The sequence below is a fragment of the Dermacentor silvarum genome, chromosome 5, assembly GCF_013339745.2.
Source record: "Dermacentor silvarum isolate Dsil-2018 chromosome 5, BIME_Dsil_1.4, whole genome shotgun sequence".
NCBI classification, from domain to species: domain Eukaryota; kingdom Metazoa; phylum Arthropoda; class Arachnida; order Ixodida; family Ixodidae; genus Dermacentor; species Dermacentor silvarum.
Genome location: NC_051158.1, coordinates 163973215 through 163999342, shown reverse-complemented (window position 1 = coordinate 163999342; position 26128 = coordinate 163973215). Strand labels below are relative to the sequence as shown.

General features: G+C 49.8%; 1 protein-coding gene across 2 annotated transcripts in view; it reads left to right on the top strand.

The window, feature by feature from the left end:
- Window positions 1–26128, top strand: part of LOC119453852 (uncharacterized) — a 234869-nt gene that overhangs the window by 163475 nt on the left and 45266 nt on the right. For both annotated transcript variants that reach the window (XM_037715900.2, XM_049666890.1), the window contains exons 3-4: window positions 830–1000; window positions 12818–13100. In XM_037715900.2, the coding sequence (XP_037571828.2) occupies window positions 830–1000; window positions 12818–13100 (454 nt within the window). The remainder of the gene's footprint in view (window positions 1–829; window positions 1001–12817; window positions 13101–26128) is intronic.

Below are 26128 nucleotides of genomic sequence, written 5' to 3'. Positions count from 1 at the left end.
AGACCGATTTTGCTTTCCGCCTGGTTTTCCGCCCGCTTCGCCGCCTAGGCGGGCGGATTTTTAAAAGTTTTTGCCGCTTCCGCCTGCTTCGAGACCAAGTGTGAACGTAGCCTTAGACAGCTGTACGAAGCAAGTTTAGTCGTTTTATCAGCTGCGTAAGCTGCTGTAAGCATTCGCTCGCTAATTAAATTAACGAGCACGTTGTAACGCGCGCTCACGCAAACACGAACACATCTTACTCAGTGACCGCGGACACTCGCTGTCAGAACGCTGGTGTGACGAAGAGTGGCAGCAACGGTGAGCGAATTCCCCTTCCTGCTGCCTCTCGCTTCAATGCGAACTAGACGCGCGAGAACACGGCACGCACGAAACCATGAGCTATCTCAGCTAGCCTAGCCTTCGAACTAACCGCATATTTGCGCGCTCGGCCGCGCACCATCCCCGCCATTTGCCTTTGCGAGCGCGAGATGACACCGTCGTATGAAGCCACCATCCTTCTATAGGCTCACCTTCGCAAGCTTTCGCTCTCACCTACAGCATACGTCGCGCGGCCGCGATGTTATCGCACTTGGACGTTATACGGAACGTCACGGCGACGCCGACGGCGGAAGTTCGCCTGGAGTGTCTATTTAATTTCTATCGCAGTAACAACCCCGGGTGGTCGAAATTAATCCGGAGGCGTAGCAATATGGCATCTGAAAGAACAATGCGTGGTGTGTGTTCACACTTACTATTTTGTGTTAGTGTGTTAATTGAGGTGGATGAGACTGTCCCGTTCATATGTGACGGTGTCACTGTTCCTAACGTGCTCTGTTTCTCTCCCCGCCAGGCGTCGGCATCGTCCTGATCACGGTGAGCGGCATCGCGTGGCGACTGACTTCCCACGAGGCCCCCTCGTGCCGCGCCATGCTGGGACTGCGCGGCGACGAACCCGGAGGTCGCCGGTTCGTGCCCAGGGTGCCCCCGTACGGAGGGAGGCCCGGCGGACACCCGTACGCAGGTGAGCGGGCTCTCGCTGAGGACGCCTAGCGTTGGCTAACTTCTGGAAACGTCATTGACAAATCAGTTCTGCGGAAATCCTCAAAAGAGGAGAAACTTGCACACCTGCCAACTCTACCGAATGTTTTCGTAATGTTTACCAATTTGGGCGCCTCCTACGCGTTTACAAAGGAAAATAAAATACGAAAAATAAATTCTGTTCGCAAAAAACTGTTTAAAGTGATAAAAAGTGGCACAGTGCAAGGTTGAAAAAAAAATAATGTGTTCAAAATTATGGATTGTGGTGTTACATGTGTCTCCCTCTTGTGGCATTACTAGACGTCATATACCGCAGGCATAACATCATATACGCGTCTGCCGATGATTAAACAGAGGGAAAGACAGAAAGTACACGTTTAGAAGATTTATTTTGCGTACAATGTTATTCTGAGAGTGTCGTGAAGCAGGCCAAATCGGCAATAGCATCACCGTTACCTAAAAGCAATGCGTTGCTCGTCAGTCCTAGTGGTTCCAAGTTTGTCGCGGCTCGCGTGCTCTGTCTAAGCGTAAATGACTTTCGATAAAGTGCACATATGCATCCCACAAAAGCGCGAACTGGACACAGACGACAGATAATAGTACATAGACCCACAAATGTGCTAATGCCAGCAGTTTATTCCTGTGACCATGTTACCACTTATAGGCCACGGACGTCAGCGTAATCAGAGCATGTCTGTGAGCAGCACAAGAAAACCACAACGAACTGACAAACTACATCTACGTAAAACGCGTGTGGGCACCACAAGTAAATCTAGTTCCTTGATCGTTTGTGCGATAGAAGGCAAGTTTACGAACGTGTCGCCAACTTACTTGTATATCGCTTCCGCTTCAGTAAGCTCTTCGGTATTCTTGCTTCGGCCAGCAATTATGCAAATGTGGAACTTGTGGCAAATCAGTTCTGCTGGAGCCCGCAAGATGGAGGCAGGTTCACGAAAGGGAAAATTCGTCATCCATCCGACGTGTATAGCACGGAGCCACAAAAGAAATTCGTATCGGTTCCTAAGAATTAATATTTCGCATTTGAACAACAAATCTTCATGAAGCTTCCTGTATATTAAAGGGAATCTCCACCTAGTGGATTTCCGCTGAACTATTACGTCATACAGCTTCCTGCATACCTTGCGAATTTTCCGGAATGTTGTGTTCGGTGTCGCCGTGCAATCTGCTGTAGCATCGTAGGCCCGCATTGACAAGTTCGTACGCTAGAATGATTCGTCAGAGCAAATTCAAGCCAATGCGGATGCTGGATTAACGAGTGCGGTCTCGACCAGTGGCGGAGAGCATTTACGAACGACGAGCTTTGTGAGTTCGGCCCCGCGGTCAGCTGAGATGGCAGAGCGAGCAGCACGGAAAGGCGTTGATCCCGCGTATCTATGCCCTGACTAGGACGAATGTATCGTCAACCAAGTAAACCTGAACGGGTTTCCTTGGTAGCTTCGTCCTACCGGTCGGATGGTTGACAATTGTCGCTTTCAGAAAGCGTTATTGTTCGCCGCGACTGTTATTTTAGCAGTGGAAACATTGAAGGTAAAAAAATACAGGACAAAGCAGCTCTTTAGTGGTGAGTATGTCGCCGCCGACATTGCAGGACTATATCGTTGTGCAATCGATGGTCGCGATCAATATTTAGCGTGCTTTACATAGGCGCTTGTCACGAGATGCTGCTAACGGTGCTGTTGCTAACCTCTTGTGCTCCGATAACACGCACACACACATTACGAGCTTCGAGGATGGAGCAGCGAACTCGGTCTTCCAGTTGTGCGCGTCCCGGGACATGACGTCATCAAGGCGACCGGCTCTGCCCACGTGGCGAAAAATTCGGCAAATCGCCCCGATGCGCACCGGTGCGATTTTGCCGAATTTGCCACAAGATAACACGTCGGGTCACGTGACGACATCTAATGTGGCGCACCATCCGGGAGGTCATCCGCAATATGTTTTGTAAACTTATAGGAGTATTATTCCTGCTAGATTTGATTTATTGGTTGGTTTTGTGCTATTCGAAAGGCCAGATAAAAAAAAAAAAACTCTGGAGTTTTACGTGCTAAAGCAACAATGTTATTGAGGCACGCCGTTTAATCTTTACCTCCAGGGTTTATTTAATGTGCACTAAATAAAAATGAAGTTATGAACTTTGCAGGCGCAAGATGGAATCGGCTAGCGCAAGACAGGGTTAATTGGAGATCGCAGGGAGAGGCCTTCGTCCTGCAGTGTACATAAATATATGATGATGAAATATAAGTACGTAATGCGTAGGGTAGATAACCGGTGGACCATTAGAGTTATAGAATGAATACCAAGAGAAGGGAAGTGCAGTCGAGGACGGCAGGAAACTAGGTAGGGTGATGAAGTTAGGAAATTTGCAGGTGGAAGTTGGAATTAGTTAGCGCAAGACAAGGACACGGGAAAGACAGGGTCCTATACATAAGTATAGGTTGACGATGATGATGAAATATAAGTACACGAACGTTTTTGCACTTAGCCCCCATCGGAATGTGGCCGAACACGCAACCTCGAGCTCAGCAGCGCTATACGCCGTAGCCACGAGCTACCGCGGCGGGTCAAAATGGCAGGTAGAATTAAGATGCCGCTGGAAGCAACAGCTTTGTGCCCACACGGAAGTGACGTCACCGGCTCCAGCTGTGCTCTGTTTAGAGTTGCGTCGCTAGGCGTCTGGTGTCGTTTGTTTGCAGTTCGCTATCACGCCCGGCGCAAAAGCAGCTCAGTTGACTCACGCCCCTCCCCCTTCCTTCAGCTTTTTTTTTTTTTTTTCGTAGTGGTAGACGGGAGTGGTGGAAGGGGAAAGGAGTAAAGTGGGGAGACAATCAATTTCCAACCCGCTCGCTTGGTGCGCCTACATTTACAGCCTGGAGCTTCTCCGCCTAATCGATGCGGCGGGCACCGGGATTCTCGGAAACGCGTTGCGCAGCCGCAGGTGCACTCGAAGCGTCCTTATGAACGAGGTGTCCTTTATTTATTTTTTTAGGTTGCGCGAGGTAACTAGAATAAGGACCGTAAATGTCGCGGTGACCTTTTGTTTACCATTCAAGTGTCTGGAGTGGTATATTATCCTCTATAACAGATAGTGGTGTTGGGCGTGTAATAAACGGAGTTGCGTTAATTAACATTTAGGTTATTCAACTGAGATGGCCAAAGCATTCGATGAGTTAGAAGACTTCGACCCTATCTAGCCTAACCGTGAGTTTTCGGTTAAATGAATTGTTGGGAGAGCCACACCAACGATTGCTTCACCTCCGCAGCTGCGGTCGCGGAAAGCGAGAGCTTGCGCCATTTGACCGCGCGTTCTTTTTTGTAAGTGGCGTTTGCCGATAGGCGTCAGTGTTCGCTGCATGCCCAGAAACCCGAATGGCTTGCGTCTCTTCTTACGAGCATTTTATAGTGTATGAAGTTCCTTGCGAATGCGAGAATGCTTAATTCCGTTACAAATCTCTATAAACTTTGCCCCATCCCTTGATAGCCTTCGAGGCCATCCGTGTAAAGAAAGATGTTTTCGCCACCGCTATAAACCTACGAGAAAATGGCAATAAACATGTCGTGGTTTGTTTGGACGGGAACAGAAAGGGACTCTGTATATATTCAAAGACGGTGATGAGAGCCTGCGTAAATTCTCACTTCTGTGGAGGCGCGATATTTGCAGATCGCGCCTCGACAGATCGCGCAAGCGGCATATTTTCATCTGGTACTGTTTATCTGAATCTGCTTGCCAGAACCATAGCCTTCGAGATCCGGTGGCGCGCCAGAACCTGCAGACGGTGTGAGCGCGGCGCAGAAGTTGTGAATTGGCGTGTATGTGCTTAATGCGCTACTAATGTGCACCAGGTACAGGTTTTGCTGTGGTACGCCGATGCGTAGCGCTAAGATGAACAGAGAGTGCAAAGGCTCGTGCGACGGGAGCACTGTTCCCGCTGCTTGTGGTCTCTTGTTTTCGCACTGCTGGTTCCGTGTACCATCCCCGATAAACCAGCTCGGCCAAGTTCAAGTTGGTGCGGTCTTTAGGACGCCGCACTATAGACGCCGTTTCGTACTTAGCAGGCAACGCCGTGGAAGCTACTGGAGTAGTGCGGCCGTAGGAGTATCACTCCGCGCGTCTCGCGGAGCAGTTGTTCTTGATCTGCGACGTTTTTTCTGGGATAACTGTAATTCCTATGTGGAGGCTACAACTTCTGAAAAGGTTACGTCAAATTACGTGTATGTGCAGCTGCGTGATTTCAGTATGCAGCGTCGCTATGTCTCGGTCGCGTGCGTAATCGGTGCGCCGTGGTGCGGTGGTCGCTGAAAGTGTCGCTTCGTTCGCACGATGTTAAATAGGCTCGCATCTGGCACGCCTACCGTGCAAAATAAGTACGCCGTATCGTGGGACACAAAAGTAGTAGAGACTTTATGTTGCATCGAATTACGCGACGCATACCTGTACATCTTTATTTCGTGTGTGAGACAGTATTTTCGGTTGCGAATGCGACAAGTGAGATAATGTATTTAGCGTTCAGTTGCGCTAAACGCTGTGTCTGAAACGGAGTGTACAATATAGTAAGCGATAGTATAGCGGCATCGTGCGGTTGGCGCCCTGGTTGGGTTGCTGTGGAACTCAAAGAGAGAGAGAGAGAGAAGAAGAAAGAAAGTGGCTATAGCGCTTAACGTCCGGAACGATGGTGGTGGCTTCCACCGAAACAGCCGGCTGGGCCGCTACCCTTTTAAACAGATGGTTATGGCGTTGCGTCCGCAACAGGCACCGACCCCGCTGGTTCTCGGAAATGCTCTGCGGAGAAACTCGGCGAAGTGCGCGCTATATGTAGGGTGAACGACCTCTTTTTGCTCTGGACGCCGTAACGAGGTAACGGGACCGTTACCGGCGGCTCTGTGCGCATTTCGTGGTCTATACACGTGGGAGGGGATCATGGAGAGAGAGAGAGAGAGGGAAGCGAGTGGCCGGTGCTCGATGGTTGTGGCGTTGGCAGCCGAAGAGCAAGCCTGACAATTTGTCGGGTGTGGTTTTACCCTCGCCACTCACGGCGTCGACGCACGGGGGCGCAACTTTCCGTGACAGCAAAGCAACAACGAAAAAAAAAAAATGCTACTTGTGATGGCCCTTCGAGCGAACCCCAATTTTATTTTATTTTTGTTCATCTCGAAGTGCACAATCGTGACAAAAAGAATAGAAAGAAGAATTATAGAGCTAACTGTACTCAGTGGCTACATCGCAACCTATAAAGGAATGCGGCTACATAGCCCTCATTCCTTTTATATAGCGTACGAGAAATCACCGTTGCTGCATTCATCAGCGGCAACACACACTCGACAAGCATACCTACTGTATTGTGTTTTGCTTTAAAGCGATGCTTCTTTTACCTGTTATGAATACTACTGTATACTACTGAACTGTATGCTACTACTACGCCTGTATACTACTAACAACCAACTATGTGTTCTGAATGAATAATAAACTGAAACTGAACCCGTCAGATGATGCGCTTCGACTTTCGCATCGTAGGAAACGTCGTCCAACTCTTTCGGCTAAGAAGCTTATTAGCCTAATTTTTAATCGCAGGTTTAGCATCTCGATGTATATGTGCCCCTGAGGCAAAAGCAACCTCGGAAAACAAACGCTTTCGAATAGACAACTGGGCGAATTGGCAAATTCTGGCGAGCCTTTTTCCAACTCGCCGCGCATTGCCGCATTATAGTGGGTGCAGTACGTAGCCCCGTGACGCTACCATTCTGTCCAGTCATGGCTGGAAGCTGTCCCGTGACGTCATTGAATCCTTCCAGATTGTGCCCCCCTACAACAAGGGCCCTAGCGGGCGCTGTATCATCATCATCAGCCTATATTTATGTCCACTGCAGGACGAATGCCTCTCCCTGCGATCTCCAAATGTGGATAACTGCGTCAGTGCAGCGCCTATCGTTCTTTCTGACAAAGAATTTGAATGCATTGCCCGCGCGGGCATGAAGAATTTCAGGAGTCGAAGCTCTGTGATGCGCAGTCGCAATCCCCACTCCGCTTAGCTCTTGCTTACTTTTGTGACTGTATGTGTGCTATATCACTTTTCCAATAGCCCAGATACGAAATAGAGAGGAGTGACCTTCGGATGGCTTTGGGGCACTTAGACGACAGTCCTTTTACGGAGGGGAAGAGCCTGGGCCCCTGGCCTCGTGCGTCTGCTATCTACAGGGCTACAAAGCCGCTGCTGCGTTTTTTTTTTTTTTTTTTTTGGGGGGGGGGGGGGGGTGCATAGGCCTGCATGACCGCCTGTGACTAACTCAGCGATGGACGATTGACTGTGTAACCGTGCAGGGTGTGAACTTCTCTCTGCCTTCTCCTCTTCCAATCCCTTTCCCCCCTTCCCCAGTGCAGGGTAGCCTACTGGGCTCAGCCTGGTTAACCTCCCTGCCTTTCTCTTATGACTTCTCTCTCTCTCTCCTCTTCCAACAGAAAGAATAGTTGAGAGTTGGCAAATGTCCCGCAAATTCTTGCCTTACGTTTTCGTATGTACAGCGCTGCCACACCGTCATGCACGAAGACATCGCACCTTCGCTATTTTTAACAAATTCCGAACGCGTTTCCCCGAAACTCCCGGTATACCGGAAAGCCGCGCGCCTTCTTATCGGCCGGGTTTTTCGTTAAACTCTAGAAAATCGTCGCCGCGTGAGCAGCCAGCCGCCGTTTAATGGGCCAGTGAAAACAACTTTGGGCCGATACGCTATCCTCTTGCCCGAAAATGATAGGAAATGTCCTTATCTCGCTCGTTGGGGGAGAGAGACTCATTGCCGTCGCTAGCATCTGGAGATAACGGCCTTCGGCAAGTGTGCGCTCGCTTCGTCGTCCCGAGTCATCAGCCGAGATCGGTTTTCGTCCCCCGGAACTGTCGGACGGCCTCGCGGATCGATGTGTCGTCATGAATCATTCAGCAGGCGGCTCAACGTTATACGCGGCGACGGTTGCACATAACGGTTTAAAAAAAAATTGTTCGCGTGCGAGCGATCGCGAAGTCGCAGTCGAAAAGCGGAAAAGTGCGCTTGCGACAACGTGAGCGCGGCTTGTTTATCGAGGCAGCGGTAGTCGTTTGTTGAAGGTCTCTCGATCGTTCCTTTCATAACGGGCGTCACTCAGACGCGCGTCGTAACTTCCAGATGCGCGCTGTCGTCAGTATAGCCATAACACGGAGATAGGGCGAGTTATGCTCTTGCGTTATCCGGGCGTAGTTTGGAAGTGAACGGCGTGCTCGTGTGTAGACCGAGCGTATACAGAATGTTCGCGCTATCTGCCTGGGCATGTGTTGACATACGATGCGGCTGCATATCTGCTCTGTGTGCGGGGAAAGCTGATAAACAAGTAGGAATGGATTTGTTGCTAATCCATCACTTTCAATCCGCTCATCAATTATTGCTTACACGTGGGAAACATACATTACAAACATCATTCATTGCCGCGGTTTCCACGTTTGAGTGGAGGCGGAATGTAGAAATAACGATGTTCGCCTATACCGTGCTTTTTGGTGCCCGTTAAGAAAAAAAAAATGGGGGGGATAAACGGTTGGAAATTAACCCTGAGCCCCATACTACGGCATCTATCATAGCCGATGAGTTGCCTTGGAATGTTTAACCCCCATCATTTAACGAACTTTAATCATTTTAAAAATAACTTTTTCATTTGAATAATTCATGTATTTCAATAATTAAATAACTGAAGCTAGACTTCGTCGCTTAGCTCGCTGGTGGTCGCAACTCTGGCGACACGCGGCCACTGATGTCCACATTTTCTCCATGTTGTTTGCGTCGAAAGCGGCACCACTGGTGGTTCTCTTGCATTTGCCCTTAGAAATGTTCAGTCTTAAAACACTTAATTCCTTGGTGGGAGAAACTCGCTCGAAAGGCGCGTGAGAAGTGCGTTCGTTCTTAATGACCCAGTTTATATATAGCAGGATGCAAGAGCGCACGGTGCTTCGTTTTCATTGCTGAAAGACAGGAGAGAATACCTGTTGGGGGGAAGCCGTCTCGCTGGTGTCGCAATTGATTCAGACCCACGATATCGAACTCGGATGCTTCGGGCGAGAATGTTTCCGCTGACAGCAACTTTTTGTTTTGCAAGATGCTTCATGTTTAAGTGGCAAAACGCCAACTTGATGGTGTAAAAATCGCTGCTTAGGTGACATAAACAGAGGGACACTGGCACACGTATACATAAAACGGGCACAGACGTCTGTAGTACGTCCCAGCGTACTTGTACTAAGCGGCGCAAGTTACACGGGCGATCCGATCGGTGGTAACTTAACGTAAAATGGCTGACAGAGACATATTGACAAGGACGAACTCTTACTTATTCTGTTTGTTTTCTTGTCTTGCTTTTGTATGTCCTCCACTTCGCGCTACGTTACTCTAGTCATGATGCAAGCCCAACTAGCGCAATGCATGCACTTGTACACACCTAACGCCTCAGAGCCTTAGCAAACTTCAGATTTACTGTGTGTTTGCCCTCGGTTATGATCGATTCGTTGAAGCTCTTACCCGTTCTTAAGGACATACTTCCGACGCGCCCTTGAAATTTAATATTTGCACCATCGAGAGCGCAGATAATGTTACGCAGCCGTTTGCGAAAGACGACCGTGTGCGGAAAGAGCGACGACGATGTGGCAATGCCGTTTTGCTGTCGCTAATGATTCGGGGGTGTATAGCTTACGTGTCGGCCACTGCCCCTTTACGTGTAAATAGCTTGTGTGTGTAGCAAACACGTTGTCGTCATTAGCTTCCTCTCGGTAACACTATTTTACTTCTCATTTATGTTTAAAGCCATTCGTTTGGCAGTGACTACTGATCAACGAGCCCTAATGACGTCCTTAATGACTTCTTAATGACGCGTAGTCTCAGTTGTCCTTGTTTTCCCTTCATTTTATGCTCGCATTATCAAAGAATGTTGCGTGTACGTGTGGAACTCGCGCCCATTTGGCAGTTTCATCTGGCTCCGTGAATATTATTCGAGCTGCCTAATCATCAACGATACACCGTTATCGGTGCCTCGATAAAACGCCGTTGAAGAGCGCTAAATAGAGTCGCGTATGCATTACGGTTAAGTTAAAGTCGTAAACAGCGAGCAGGCTGACAAGGTTTCGAACGTCTAAGTTTCGTGGCGGAGCAGGATACTGCTGGCTCGCACTTGATGCCGTTCTTTTTTTTTTTCCCCTTTTTGTATCCCTCCTGGCTCTCTTTTTGTGTTGTGGGCAGCGGCACGGCGTCATTCGTTGCGTCATCGGACAGGAAGTTGTGCGAGAAGCCGTCCTTGCGGGTCATTCGCACTAGCGGGGACGGAGGGAGTCGCCGCACAAGACGACGACGACGACAAAGAGCGATAGAAAAATAACGTCTATAGGAAAATACACCAAGGCGGAACGAAAGGCCTGTGGCGAGAAAGAACGATGCCGGACGCTGAATAGGGCGCGAATTGCGGGCGCAGATAGAAAGAACGGGGGGGGAAAAAAAGAAGAAAGAAACTAAAAATACAGACCGGCGGCGTGTTATGGTATACGCTGGGGGCAACCGCACCGTTTCCTCTGCGAGAAGGCATCGCGGATCTCGCTGACGGCGCGGGAGTGCGCGGGAAACGCACTTTGTGTCTTTTTCTTCTTTGTCTGTCAAGACCTTTGCGTTTGTGCGCAGTGAGGCTTCCTCCCTCGCGCAGCGCTGCTCCGATCTTTTTGCGGATTCAGGCGAGTGTGCCTCTCGACGTCGGAATCTGATATCGCCACCTTTATTTCTCCAATCAACGAGGCTAGGCATTCCTCGCGTGTGTTCGTGTGCGAGTGAGACGAGACATGTGACCTGGCCACGCAATACGTAGCGTGCTTACTCTCACCTTACGGTGCTCCTTTTTTGCGTGACTGTGCCAAACAGTATAGGCTCTTCGTGGAGAGATAATTGCTCTCTTATGATTTAACTTATTTCGTTTCCTTACGTGCTTGCAAACCCCGCTGCGCTCAGGACCAGAACATTAACAGAAAATGTGGTTGATCCCTCTTATATAGGAATCGGTATAGAACACGAAAGTGAAACGTGTCTTCACAGAAGTAGTGTAATGTTTATTGCACATTGATATATAATGTCTATTGGTGTTTTGTGGCTAAAGCGCCCTTAGGCGTTGATGCACCCACGCCGACGCCTGGTGGCACGTCTCCTCCATCACGACTACCAACGTCGATGACCATGAGCAACCGTCGTGCATATGGAAGCTGCACTACGCTGCACACGCTAGCACAACGCGAAAGACGAAGCACGTAACTGACACACTAATACAACGCGCAAGACAAAGCACGTAACTGAATCGTCACCGAGTCAAATCAGCGCGTACAGCGCGTCGTAATTGCAGCCTCCGCGATCAACTTCAGAAACATTTTCAGAGCTAATTGCGGAGGCCACGCTCCGCTGTGCTGAGTACGGTGAACGCCACCTAGGTGGCGTTGGTAGTGCTTCTTGATGCCAGCGTCCCTTCGAATGCTGGCATCGAGGCGTCGTAGTGCTGAGACCACCGAAGCGTTCACTGTCGGTGCGCGTTAGTGTCATAATGCAGTACTTCTCTTTTCTGCTCGTAGGCGGCGGCACCGCCCCGAGCAAGAGCGCGGGTACACGGAGGAGTGTTATGGCGTTTTTCACTGGTCGATCTGGAGCAGGATTTTTTGCTCCACGGCTGCGAATCCGCATTTCACTGGTCGAGCTGGAGCGGGTTCGCGCTTTCCACTGGTCGTTTCGGATCAACTCGCTCCGCGCCGGATCGCTCTCACTTGCTCCGCTGCCAAGGCGCGGATTCGGGCGGAAATAGGACGAGAGGATACGTCACTTCCGCTCGCTGGGAGACGGTGATCTTGGTGGCCATGGAAACATGCAGAGCGGAAGTCGATGTTTGTGAGGTGTGTGTGCAGACTTCCTGTACGATCCAGCGCGGAGCATTTTCGCTCTCCGCTGGCAGATTAGGGTTGGTGAATTGCGAGCGCTCGTTCCAGGATTTCGGCGGCTGCTCCAGATCGACCAGTGAAACACGCCATTAGATATATAAGGCGCGTCTGTGTAGCTCTCTGCAAATGCGTTTGTGGCGCAATGGGTTAAACGCTCGGCGATCTATCGTCGCGGACCGAGAGGTCGTGGGTTCGATTTCCAAATTTTGCATGTTTGTGGAACTTTTTCTTCTGGTTTCTTTCTTTGTATTATGTTCTATGACGTATTTCCGTGACGGAAATTGTCTTTGGAAAGTGTCTTGGAAAGTGACTTGGAAAGTGTCTTTCCGTGACGGAAAGACACTTTCCGTGACGGAAATACGTCAGTGAAGTCTTGGTGGACCCCGGCATAAAACACTTTCGTGTTAAAAAGCCTCAACAACAGGACTGGCAGCAGGTACAGCACGACAAAACACCAACTCATAATAACAGCGCCAAGAAGTAACCACGATGCTCTTCGCAATTGAACAAACACTGGAGACATGACTGAGGACTACGGTTTTAAGATACTATAGATGATGGAAACCTAAGGATAGATAAGTAAAGACACTGCTGCCCAACTCGAATAGAATTTGAATCGATCCGTCAACCGTGGCTTCTACGTGTAGCATTCAAAAAACCGTAGCTCGTTCGTTGATAACGAAACTGGTATTATATAGGCTGACGCCTATGTGTCATGGCCCTCCATTTTGGGCTGCTTCTGTTGGCCCTCTCGCTCTCTCTGGTGACCCTCTTTCCGTACCTGTCGACCAACGCATCCCAACCCTCGTTCGTCCACGCAGCGATGCTGTACCCGGAGTTCCAGTACCGGCCCCCTCCGCCGTCGTACCAGGCCTCCATGCAGGAGTACCGGCTGCGGCTGCTGCTGCTGGACCGGCAGGGCGGTCCGCCCACCCTGCCCACACCGGTGGCCCTGGCCGCCCACCACCACCACCACCATCACCACCACGCGGTGCCCGCCCCGCCCCCCGTGGTGCCGCCGCCCGCCGCGGTGACCTCGCAACCCGCGCCCATGCTGTCGCCGGTGTCCCCGCCGCCCACCTACCGGTCCGGGCTGCATGCCAGGTGAGCGCGACTCCCTCCTCCTCTATACTCGGTCGTTGTAGTGCACGTTAAAGAACCCCAGGTGGCCAAAATTAATCCGGAGCCCTCCGCTACTGCGTGCCTCATAATCACAACTGATTTTGGCACGTAAAACCCCAGAAAGAAGAAGAACACTCGGTCGCGGGGCTCTCTCGAAACCAGTGTTGAGACAAACGCTGAGGACGAAGGAGAGACAGGGTGGCGCGACAGGCTGGCGTATTCAAGTCGGGCCTTTATACAGTTGCCTTTCAGGTCCGATATACCCTAGAGTGTCGCCAGGCGATGTCTTAATAGAGTGAGCTCATTCTATTTCTCAGCGGAGAAAGAGAGAAGATGCATTTTCCCGTAGATGCTGGAGTTGTTTGCCGTGCCGTACACCTAATGTGCTACCTCAAATGACGAAGAGTGACACGTAGGTGGTACGACCCATCAATACATGCGTACAGAACATACGCAAGCAAAGATAACCGGACGCTCTTTTTCAGGCCCGGTGGCTTCATTGCTCGCAGTGCCCTGCCAGTGTGGTTCCAAAGTCCAAGTATACAGCCTCCCGCATCTTTAACTATATCACGCGCTAATTTATCTCGCCTTACAAAGGCGATAATCAGGGAGTCTGGCGCACGTGGAGTCTCCCCAAGCGCTCTTCAGTGCAATCGTTGTGTGCTACGCTGTTCTCTTCAGGGCGACCACACCCATATCAGTGTGGTCGCCCGATATAGTTAAAAATGCGGGAGACTGTATACACATGGCGCTGCGCAAAGGAGGCGCCACGTAAGTTTGAAGATTATCTTCAAATGTATTTGAAGCCCTTGATGCGGGAAAGCGCGTGCAACCGCACAATACGTGTAATTGCGCGCATTAATTATGCAGCGCCGATCACATCGGTTGCAGTTTGTGCAAGTAGTAGATCGCTCAGGTGGGGACGTTTAGCCGAATACGGTGCAAGAACACGTCTTGAAGGGCCATTCAAGACTTAAGTGTCTTATTTTGTGTCGATACTGCGAATGGGTCCGCACTGCTTGTCTTCTATGTAGACATGCAACTAGAGTAGGGGTCCACCATCATCGCCCCCACCACGCCGGTGACGGCCACCAAATGGGTACGACCGGCTTATCTCGTAGCCCTTTGAGAACTGGTTTTCGAACCACGATGAATATTCGTCCTGTTGCCACGTGGTCTATCGATTCCCTCGGTTACGTGACAGCGTGCAAGGAGCGTCACGTTTTGGATTAACATCAGCTGCACAGAAGCTATGACTAGTTTTATGAGAACAGTACGGCACCCCTGAAGGGGCACTTGCTTTGCGAGTCAGTAGTTATCAACAACTCGCCTAAGTGAATGCCGGTAGTTTTGGACATTCTTGCGCAGTCACGATCGTAATTCGAGCGAAGGAGTTAGTGCGCCCGTTAGCCAGAAGTTGTTAGCTCGGAGCTGTTAGTCGAAAGGTTACGAGGTCTCAAGCTACCGTCTTTATCTGCACCTCTGGAAGAATATGCAGAACTCTCGTACGCCTTTTTAATTATGTGTGTCTGCCTGGCCGTAGATGAAACCGTTGACACGTAGGGCAATTTGCTTCAGGCTGCAACTCGCCAAGGATTTGTTTTCTCTTGCTGTCAACCTCTCTGCCTTTCTGTGAAACCCTCTCTCTCTCTTTCCCAGTCTTAACTATTCTGGTTTAGTTTAGAATAGCTGAAAAGGTGACGTCCGCGAAGGTGCGCTACAAGAGTCTCAATAGGACAGAGAAATAGATACAGTTACAAAAAACATATATGCTCCGGTGTTGTTATAGTAGGTTCGTACTTCTTTTTTTTTTTTTTTTTCGTTTTCGTTCCTTCCCGTTCACTCGGACCGAAGCGCCCCCGGGGAGATTTCGAAACCGGAAATGCGTCGTGTGTCGCCTCCTCGCCACCCGTGCTCCGGTTTCTCTGTCGGAGGACGAGAGAGAGCCAAGACGACGGCCGCGCGTGTCATCGAACCAGAGCGGCATTTCTTCGCCCCGCGAGGGAGCTTTTTGCAAGAAGTTCGCGTGCCTACGTTTGCTTCGCGTGTATTTTTATATCGTTTTCTTTGCCAGGCCCCTCTTATCTGTGTACAGCGACCGTTTCGGAACCTCACGACGACCGCGACTGGGTGGCTCGTGCTTTGGGACACGAAGAAAGCGAAAGCGTTGCGTGTTCCTTTCGTTTCCTAGACTGCCGATTTTTTTCTTTCTTTTCTTTATTTTCTCTCTCGTGGATTTGATGGGTCGTGCATCTCGAAAGCTGGTTTCGCCCATTCGCCGTGCGCTGCTAATGGTTGTTGCTCCGGGGACGCGCTGGCCCGGTCGTCGTGTGTAGTTCGCTGCCGCGCCACTTTTACGTTGCCTAATTACTCGAAGACGCATATGTGAATTGAGGTGAAGCGCTTACACTTTTGCCTTCCGCTCTCGCTTCCCACTGATTGCGCAGGCAGTGGTAATTTTAATAAAATGGCACGCTTGAGACGATTATTGACTTAAGCTGTATCAGGTAACTATACGCTTGTACCCGCCGTGGGGCTCGGTGACTGGGACGTTGCACCGATGAACACTAGGTTGTGGGTTTTATTCCCAGCTGCGGCTACCGCATTTAGATGGGGCTGGACTGCAAAACTGTTCGTGTACCCATCTTCCGGTGCGCGTCAACGGACACAGCGTGATGGGTATTAATCCTAGGTCCTCCACTGCGACGACTCTCGTAGAGGCTGTGTTGCTTGGGGGCGTTAACCGAGTCAGTGAATCGACCAATCAATCAGTTGGCAAATAGATCAATCAAATATGCCGCAAACAAGTTTGAAGGCACATTCTCTGAACGGGAAAGCTGCGTAAAAATTACCATCTTCAGAACCGATAACGTGCCAACGAGCTCAAGGCCACCAAATCTCGGCACACCGTCGCTGGAGAAAGGACGGGCTACGCGACCGTCGGGCAGGTAGTGCAAATCGGTCTGTGGGATTCGGCGACGTGTGTTCTTCGGTCACTCCGAACAGCTGACGTGGCGTCCTCCGGCGAAGCGCTTCTGTGTGAGGTTCATCTTCCGGCTGACATCACGCGGGCCTCCTCGACCCCCTTTTTTCGTTTCTAGGCGGTTCGCGTCCTCGACACTTGTGTGGCGGCTGCGGGGACGAACGAGGACAGTGAATCCGACGAAGGGGTCGCGGCGGCATAAGCGAGCGTCCTTCGCAGCATAAGCGAGGTTTACCGGAAAAAAGACGACGCAAACAAACAGATACAGCAATGACGAACTGTGCGGCGGGTGCAAACGTAACGTCCACGCGTCGTCCCGTCAGGCGCCACCGCTGCCGTTTTCGCTGCGAAACGTACAAGCAGGACACCGCGGCGGCTGCTTCGCGGCGCGCGCCAGGAGACGTTAAGTGCGGCGCGTTTTCCCTCGCGTCTCTCCATCTGCGCGTATTCTCCCCGCTCATTCATTGTTTGTCGACGTCGTTTCCTTTTGTTCGCGCCCTCTCGCGTAAGAGCCGAGGCCGCGTCTTGGTGTTTCGCGAGTTGCCGCGTGTAAACGTGTGTGGACGCGCAGGCGTTCCTTGACACACTCCGCGGTCTTCGAGGCGCGTCGACGAATCCCTCCCCCTCTCTCTCCCTCTTTCAAGCAACACTGGGCGCTCCTTGGCTGCTAGCGGCCGTTATGCGTCCCGTTCGTCCCATTGTGTGACGCGGAGTGAGTCGCCACTGGCTGAGGGAAGTATACTTGCAATCGCGGTGTCAGGGAGCTCTGTGCACGAGAATGGCTGATGGGTTCTGCACGATACAGAGACTGAGAGCTAAGCACGGGACAAGAAAGGACAGGACAGGAAATGGCCTCAGTCGCCCTAGAAAAGAAAATCGACTATTAGTGTCGTAGTAAAGCCAAGGAATCTGATCATCCCTTGAAGGCCTCGCAGCAGGCGCGTAGCCAGGGGGGGGGGGGGGGGGGCTGATGGGGCTTCAGCCCCCCCCCCCCCCCCCGAAATTTTTTCGTGCTGTCATGCACCGCCGACCAAAACAACCACCGGCGCTGGAAATTATTGTGGATTTTGTCTACAATGTCTTTTTGACACTCGAAAGGACATTTCGGCGCGAAAATTGCGAACTCGGGCTGGATTTCGTGCAAACGCCCATGCAACTAGAGTCACATAACGTAAGGAGCCCCAGCCGAGCACAAAGTTTCAAGGGAATTTTCGATAGCGAGCGGGCGCGTCGCGGCATCTCGCAGCGGCACCGGAATCTACGGAGCGCATGGATTTCAATTCCGAAACTTGATGGGTATAAAGTTCTCATACACTTTTGACGCGAAAGTGCACTGACATTTCCAAAGGCGTGCTTCTGATTTTTAATTCTGGAACTTTCTGGGTTTAATGTTTTTATAAACTTGGGCCAACATGCACGCACTCGAACGCGCGTGTCTAAGCCGTTCCAGAAATGGAAGCACGTGCTCGCAATCTTGCACGCAGAGGAAAATATTAAATATCACCGCGACTGTCAGCTGGCATCTAATTTTCTCCAAACATTTTCAGAAAGCGCGTCCAATGTGATCGATAAGCTGGACCAGGGCGGGCAAAGTAAAATAAGAGAAAACAGAAGAAACTCAACGGCCTATTTAATTTGAGACAGTTCTTTTTTGCGGGCAGCAAGGTCTTGCTCTCCGTGGCGATAGGGACACTGGTCCTATGGATTTAAGTAAAGCCCCCGCTGAAATTACTGGTATTTCCAGAACGCTTCTTCGCATGCAAGCTGATTGTGGAGATACACATCTGAAGAACCATTTGGAAAGTTGCCCCAGTAATGCCTCGTATTTAAACCAGATGTACCAATCCAAATTATAGAAATTTGTGGTGAAATTACCAAAGAAAGCCTAGATGCAAAAGTGAACGCTGCAGGCTGCTTCTCCGTACTTGCTGACGAAACGACGGATATTGCTGGAATCGAACAGCTTACGGTTTGTGCAAGGTACGTAAACAAGGATGTCAACGATATCGAATGAAGAAAGGAAGGAAAATAAGAGGTGAAAGGCAAAGAGGTTAATCAGGTTAAGTGTCCGATTGGCTACTTTGCACAGGGGGATGGGGTAAGGGCAGAAAATATTAGAAAACAAAAGAAGATTGAAAAGAAAACTAAAAGAAACGTATCAGTCCGCACATTCTATAGTTTTTCACTAAGTCCTGTTTCATTTAAAAAGCGTAATAGCGCTTTTAAAGCAGTTCGTTCCGACGTCGGCTGGGACCAGGGACCAAGAATTGTGGCTTCCGTAAGAGGACGGCTGCCTACCTTGTCGAGCGTGGTGCTGAGGAAACGATATCGAAGTGTTTTTAGGTTTCAGCACAGGAATAGATGCCCTCTCTCATGGAGACTGCAGGTTATATGTACATGTGTACAAACTAGAGCACTGCACGGGCTCGGGCTTACCCGAAAGCCCGGGCCCGGCCCGGCCCGTGGGTTTTTTCACGGCAGTTTTTTCACGGGGCCGGGCTCGGGCCGGGCTCGGGCCGGGCTCGGGAACGGCGTGTGCTTTTTGACCCGGGCCCGGGCCGGGCTTTCTCGTGGTGTGCATGTAACGTGCAGCGCGTTATTCTCGGGCGTCTGAACTCTGACAAACATGTATTTTTCGGTATCGGGCCGGGTTCGGGCCTGAGGTAAAGGGGTGGCGGGCCGGGCCAGGCGGGTAACGTAGATTATTTCCGGGTCCGGGCCGGGCCCGGGTCTCGCCATGAAAGTTTTGTTCGGGCTCGGGCGGGCAGCCCAACGTAAAAACGGGCCCGGGCCGGGTCCGGGCTGAAAAAATCGGCCCGTGCAGTGCTCTAGTACAAACTGCTGCATATTCTAGTCGCCCTTCCAGTGCCACTGCAGCGCAGAGAGATTTTCAAACATGAGATTACTAAAAAAACCACTTGCGCTTCACAATGAGGAACGCATGGTTATGCTGGCGCTTCTATACGCCGACAGAGACGTCGCCATCAACGTGTCGGAAGTTACTGAACGCTTCACTAAACCTCCCCGCCGAGTAAAGTTTATCGTTTAGATAGCGAAGCAGCAAAAATCAATGCCTGTAAAAATATGTGTTCCTTCACGTTGCTATATAAGCTCGTAATTATGAAAACGTATGACTGTTCATTAGCTTTTAAAACCACAGAAATTTTCACCGTTTGTTGTAACAGTTAGCATGATAATCAAAATTATCCTGGGAATACAAATATTACGGGGACATCAATAACCAATTTTGACAAACCTTGCTCATTGAAAGCCCGGCACACGCGGCGTTTCCCAAAAACGCACTCGGATGTTGGGTAAATCAATTTGCCGCATCATCTGTGGCTTTCGTTTGTCCTTTTCTTTCCTTTTTAGCTACATGGATTTACTTCTTTTTTTAAACGAAGCAATAGCCTTCTTTGACTTGGGGTGCGGAATAATTGTTGCCGCTGTGCAGGCAGTTAAAATACGCATTTTCATATTGATTTCTGCATTCTTTTTCTCTTATTCTAGCCACATGGCGCTGTCGCGATCGCAGCATGGCCCAAATGCATATCACAATTTCTGAGATCATAGTTTTGTTCTTGTCTGGATCAGAATCAGAATCAGAATTTGATTATTAAAGGTTGGGATCGTCTGTCTTTATACTCGTATGCGTGAAGTTTACTGTCTGTGACTGCGCAACATGTTTATTTGTCTTGTTTGACGCATTATATACAATGACGTTTCCTTAGATACGTAGATTTATTGCAGACTTATACGTATATTTAAATATCTTGTTGCGAGGTTTTGTGTATACAAGCAGTGAACTTGGTTTCACGCGACACTTTCTTGCCATTTGTATATTCCATTCTATCTTCGGATTTCTAATGTATATTTTGTGGAACTTCTGCTTTTATATGTACTCGTTGTTGCAACTATAATTTCGGTGCAATTACAATATACGTGCGGTAACATCTGCTGCTGCGCAATCCGTTGCAACGAAGGACAGCGTCATTGCGGTTTTTCCCTGACCGTTGCATATGTACAAAAATGTAAACGAGGTTGTTAAATGACAAAGATTCATCAAAATATTTGTCAACTTGTTCATTTTATGGCCTTTACGTTTTCCATACCAGCTGCATGCACTGCTTTGCTGGTTTCGAACTGATATAGGTTCTAAAGTTCACGTGATATTTTCTTTGCTTATTAGATAGACCAGAACAACAAAAAAAAAAACGCGGAAGCACTGATATCAGCTATTACTGCCACAATTTTTGGGACATACGAAGCTATTCTTTTACGAAACAAACACATAATTTACTTGTCTTGACTGTGCGTAGCGTTAAATAACTCGTTTTCAGCAGCTAATATACAATGGCATTGGCAATGGCAATGCAGTTATTATTGATGTATTTGATGCCTCGACAACTTTTATAAGGAGGAGGCCGCGTTGCAACTTGAGCCCCCCCCCCCCCCCCCCGAAAAAAATTTCTGGCTACGCGACTGCCTCGCAGGTCATAATTCTTTTAAGTAACTGTGATGCGTCCTTGTTTTTCTGTGTCTTTAATATTCATATTGTTATCATGAAGTGAAGCAAATTGATAAGGTAGGCATCTCGAGGTACCAGAGAGGTAGATGAAAATAACACCAAACACTCCACTGCAATCCTGTCACCATACCACGCACAGAAGCACAGGAAACACGGTCTATTTCATAACATCCACAGAATCCCACTGGAACTCTTACCCATTATCTCCGTGTTTAATTTTTTTCTTTCTATGTCCCCATTTTCGGAGTAAATGTAGCGATTGGGTGATAACGTCTCGTTCGTTCTATCAACGCTATACACCGTCAGATGTTGTCCCGCTCCTTACGTTGTTTTAACCATGTAATGCCTAACAGGATTCTACAGCAATGAGAATTACAACTTGGCCACCTTTATATCTATCCATTGAGAGTACATTCGTACAGGAAAGCCAAGCAATTGTTTTTTTTTGAGTTGGAAATATTGATCGCTACAGTAATTAACTGATTAGCAATTGGTTAGCTGAACTGTCTCCAACTTAAAACTGGCTCCAGCGTATCAAATACGTTACTCTGCGCAGTGCGTTAAGATTTCCTGTCTTAAATCAAAATTTTGAGCTATGAAACCAGCTTAGCGCATATGATACTTTGGACATTCCAGAGTTAAGTACAAGGAACAGAATATACGATACAGTTAGTATTTTCGCTCTAGCGCAATTTTGTCTACGAGACCAGCCGATGGTGCGAAGATCACTTTCGGTATCTCTACAACGCTACCTATTGTAACCTCCATGTTAATATTGTATGTTTTCTCGGTTGTTCATGTATCCACAGAGAAGTGGGACATTTGCTAAAGCCGCATACTTTAATTTCCATTATTGCTTGTTTACGATATATTACTGTCACTGCTGCGAGCAGAGTGCCCCAAAGAAACGTTCGTCACAGGTGGCTTCTCCACACTAAGGGAGCCTGTGTGGAGAAGCCCCTTTTACGAGCGCACTCGACACTCGACATATTATGGCCGCGCACTCGACATATTATGGCCCAGAAAGACAGGACGAGTGAAAAAGGGGACAAACCGATGCGGGCATTGAATTAAGCTGGCAACCCCTCCCCCCCCCCCCCCCCCACCCTCGCCGTTGGTGTCGTATCTGTGGCATTTTTATTAATTTTAAAGTTATCAGCTTTGTAGGTATGGATCTGTAGACGTCCGTATTACGGCGAACAGGCCGTGAAACCGACGCTGGCCCGTTCCTCCATTAATTCTCTTTGTTATAAGTCTCGTTATAACGAGGGTGTCGTCGCCTCGTTTAGGGAAGTGCAATTTGGACTCCAGCTAGTATAGTACGGCAACGTTGTGTTACCTCTTCGCCACAATAAGTGGCAACTGCTGGGACAGCTATTACCCCCGCAGCGATTACAGTCGCGATGTCTGGCACGCATATCTGCTTCTAACCGCGCGCTGTATTCTGGATACTTGATTGTCCGGAGCACTGTGGACGACAGTTGCATTCCTCGCGGGAAAGCGCAGCGTAATGTCTGCGAATGCGCACTTTGTTATACTTGTTGCGGGACTAAGTTGAACCCTTAGCAATAATAATAATTTTCAGTGAATTACTGCCGGAATCAGCTGTCCGTATGAAGGAGAAGCTGGACGAGATATAGTGAAGACGCCAGAAGGCGCGCACAAGACCACTTCCGTTTCTAGTCGGCCATTGCAGGCGATCGTTGAAGGTGCCCTCGGCTGTGTGCTTTGCGACAGCGGGAAAACGCGGCAGAGGTTTCTGCGGGGCGTTATGCAACCCTTCGCTGTGGTGGGGGAAGCTCTTCTCAACTGCGGCCTTCTTAATTTTACCTGTATGCGAGCGGAACGCCGACAGGCAGCCGCGCGTGGTGCCTTACGAAACCGGTAGTGGAACGGCGCCGAGGACGACGTTTGCCGAGAGAGACGCGGCGTGGTCGGACCGCGTGCCTGCCTCACTGCAGGTCCGAAGTCTTCGGCGGCAGCAGCGCATGACCGTGTAGCGGCGTTCGCTTGGACCGCCAGTTTCTTTTGTCTTTTTTTTTTTGCCTCTCCGCTTTCCCGCCTTTTGACTTGTGTCCGCGATGGATCGCTGAGAACAATGGGCTGACAGTAGTTAGAGGAGGAGGAGGAGGGAAAGGGAGTGCCGTTGTTCACTCTCGGTTGAAGGTCGCTGTCGCATGGCGCCCGTCTCGCGCATCGCGGCCGAAACGTCGCTTTCTTTCCCTTTTATTGTCTTAAACGTTTTTTTTTTCTTCTTTTCACGACGTTATCGCGACATTCGGGATGAATCGAGGTTGCGTGTGGGTCGCTACGTGATGCAGCCGTGGAGACGGCATTGTCTCTTCAGCGGGTCTTCACATTTCTCGTCGTCGCCGACTTCCCGTACTTCGAGGCGGCACCGGTTTTCTTCTTTTCGTGGCCGTGTGCTGTTCCCCGCAATTCGCCGGGATGACAGCGCGGGCATGTTGGGCGTCGGCGCCGATTGGAAACAATGGGTGGATAGCAAATGACAGCGTTGCCGTGCTAGCCTCTCGGTTGGAGGAAAGAAACCTCGAGTCTGCTGTCGAACGGGCGCCGAGAAGGAAAGTGGCACGGGAGGGGCACTACGTGCGCGAACACGCGGTATACGCCGCTTGCCTTTGTGTGCAGAAGCGTTTACTGGTTTGCCATTAACTACCAGTAACAGTTCTCTGGCTGTTAGTCGACAGCCAAGAAACATTAACTTGTATCTGGTGGAACGAGAGTGAAAATAAGTATTAGAACCGTGCCTCAGCGCAACCTGGCACTAAATAGCAGTGTGTGGTACGGAGACGATGTAATAATATAAATAGGGGCAGATTTGTAAACTATCGTCTAGCATTGCAGTTAGGTGAGTCTCACCGGGACCGAATGATTGCCATTCCAGAAATTGTGTAAGGAAAAAAACGAGCGGCATCAGCACGTTCGAGTTCCCGCTTCAGTTCCCTGCGACGTCGCTATATTTGGTGACATTCGGCGGAGGCTCAATAATGTCCTCCATGAAAACACTTTAGCAATTCGTCCGTCTCTGAACTTATTTACTGCGACAGGCTCTGACAAATGACACCACCATCTTCTCGGTAACTGTTCTGATGTGCACGGCATCAACAGTGGTGGCGCGTTTGCAACACCTTCCCATTCCGACTGTGACGCGATAGCATTTTGAGGTTGCAGCGCCTTCAGAATCGGTTCGCGTTACAAACCGCGAAAGCTCATGCGAAGACGCACATAGGGACCACCTTTGATTTAGTGGGCAGTTTTACATTTTGGGTACACAAACGCGTTTCGGTACCCAGAGGGACCTTTGCGTACTCAAATTGCCGTGCCCAGCTCGCGTTCTTTTGTACTCCTTTGGGGTTCTCTTGTGTGCGTTTCTTTGCTTTCTTTTGTAAGTTCGATAGTTCGCGTGCCGTAAGTTTGCGTACGCAAAATCTAAAATACTCCCTAATAGCTCCGAGATCATGAAACGGTGCAGTTTACACTTATTACGCTTCCTCCGGGATCGGCCCACTTTACTAGGCGAGAAAAAACAGCAGCACCGACCTATACCTAAACTACGGGGCAAAGCACGATTCGCTTTAAAGAGACAAATCAGCTTAGACTGCTAGAGTATTCTTTCAAAACTCTATCATTAATTTTGCCATAATAGGTTGATTACTAAGATAAAAATGAAAGCCAAACTTTCATTTTCTTTATTTTCATACATTTCGCGCCGAGACTTAGTAAGCGCCGGTACGTCAGTGCGGCGTCGTGGATTTCAAAGCACTTTCTGGTGTTTCGGTTGTTCTGGAACGGCAGTCCACTCTTTCTTTTTTTGACTCACTTAGATACAGTGCAGCCCATCCTCGCCCATTAAAGTAAGTAAATTAATAAACTATAGGCCCGAGCAGACGACGCGTCAGAATCCATGACGTCACGCGGCGCGCTGGTGCGGGAACTTCAAGATAAGGTCGCCACCGCTGTCGTGCTGATGACTAGGGGGCGGCCTTTGATTCGGTATTGTGCGAGGGTAATTTAATAATACGGCCAGTCTTGTTCGTCTCTGTACAGCGTCCATTTAAAGAGGCGTAGCCCTATAGCTGTCGGCTGGCGCGGCCGCTTTATCACGCATAGTTCCGGCGCCCCATTTCTGGTTCGCTAGTTCGATTTCTCGGTCCCGCGATAAAGTAGGTAGGTAGGCGTCGCTTAAATAAAATTTTAAAAAGGCGCGCCGCCTGTGTTACAGACACCTATAGCCTGTCGGCCGCGATCAGCAGCTGGTCACTGGTCTCTCTGCTGTACCGGTACGCCAGAGCCGTGTGCGTAACGTGGCCGACGGTCCGGGACCGTGACGGGAGAACTGCGAATGTCGCCTCGTCGCCGCCTCCTCGTGGAATCGAGGCGATCTGGAGCGCGACATTAAGAGTGCCGTCCAGTCGCCGTCGAGGCTTCTTGGAGCGTGACTTGGAGATCGTGGCCACCGCTCGCCGTCGTGCGTTGTTGGCTCCGCGTTGTCGCAGATCGAACTTTGAGCGCTGCGGTTGTTTACTGCCCGTGCATCGTTTAAAACCGTACTGAAACGCGCGTTTTAGAAGTTGTGTGGATTCTATAACCACGGATTCTCGCGCGTGGTATGCCTGACCCACAGCTATATAGTATGTATGTGAAGGCTGGGAAGCACATGCTTACCGGGCAACCGACGGTGCTTGCTTATAGCTCAGTCGTGTTCTCAAAGTAAGCTCCTTGCAAGTTTAAAAGTAGCCACGTTCATTCGTGCAGCCGCCGTCTTCCTCGTCCTCGCGCTCTCCCGCGGTTGCCCCTGTGTGATTGTCTTAGCGCGGTCACGTGGAAATGCCACGTGACTGTGCACCACGTGACTGAGCCGGTGTAGCGCCCTCAAAATGTTTCTTTTCACGCAGCGTGGCTTGAGCCAACAGTTCCAAGAGTGCAGCAGTGTTACCGGCGCGGATAACGGTCCCTTCTTCTGATAATGACAAAAGCATTGCGTTTAGATTTAAGCCGAGTGGACGACAGAGGGTTCACGGAGGGGAAAAAGAAAAAGCACTCATGAATAAAAGCTTGGAAAAAAATGCGTAGGTAAACAGTAAACGCGGTCAGTCCGCCGTGCCCTCCCCGCTATGTTAGTTTAGTAATATGTTAATGTGATATCTTCATAGATATAGACTCTCCAAATACTTCCACACGGGACAACATTTATTCATTCTCTGCTTCGTTTGTTCTTCCTATAAATTTTACCCGCTGCGGTGGCGTAGTGTGCGTATGGTGTTCTGTTGCTGCGCACGAGGTCGCCGGTTCGATTGCTGGGCGCGGCGCCGCATAGCGATAAGGGCGGAACGCAAAAGCCGCTCCTGTGGTTAGATTTAGATGGTCATGCATAATTATTCTGCAGTCGTCTCTATACGTACTCCCATAGCGGTAGTGTGGCGTTGGAATACTAGACCCAATCAATCAATAAATCAATCAATCGATAGATACACCAAT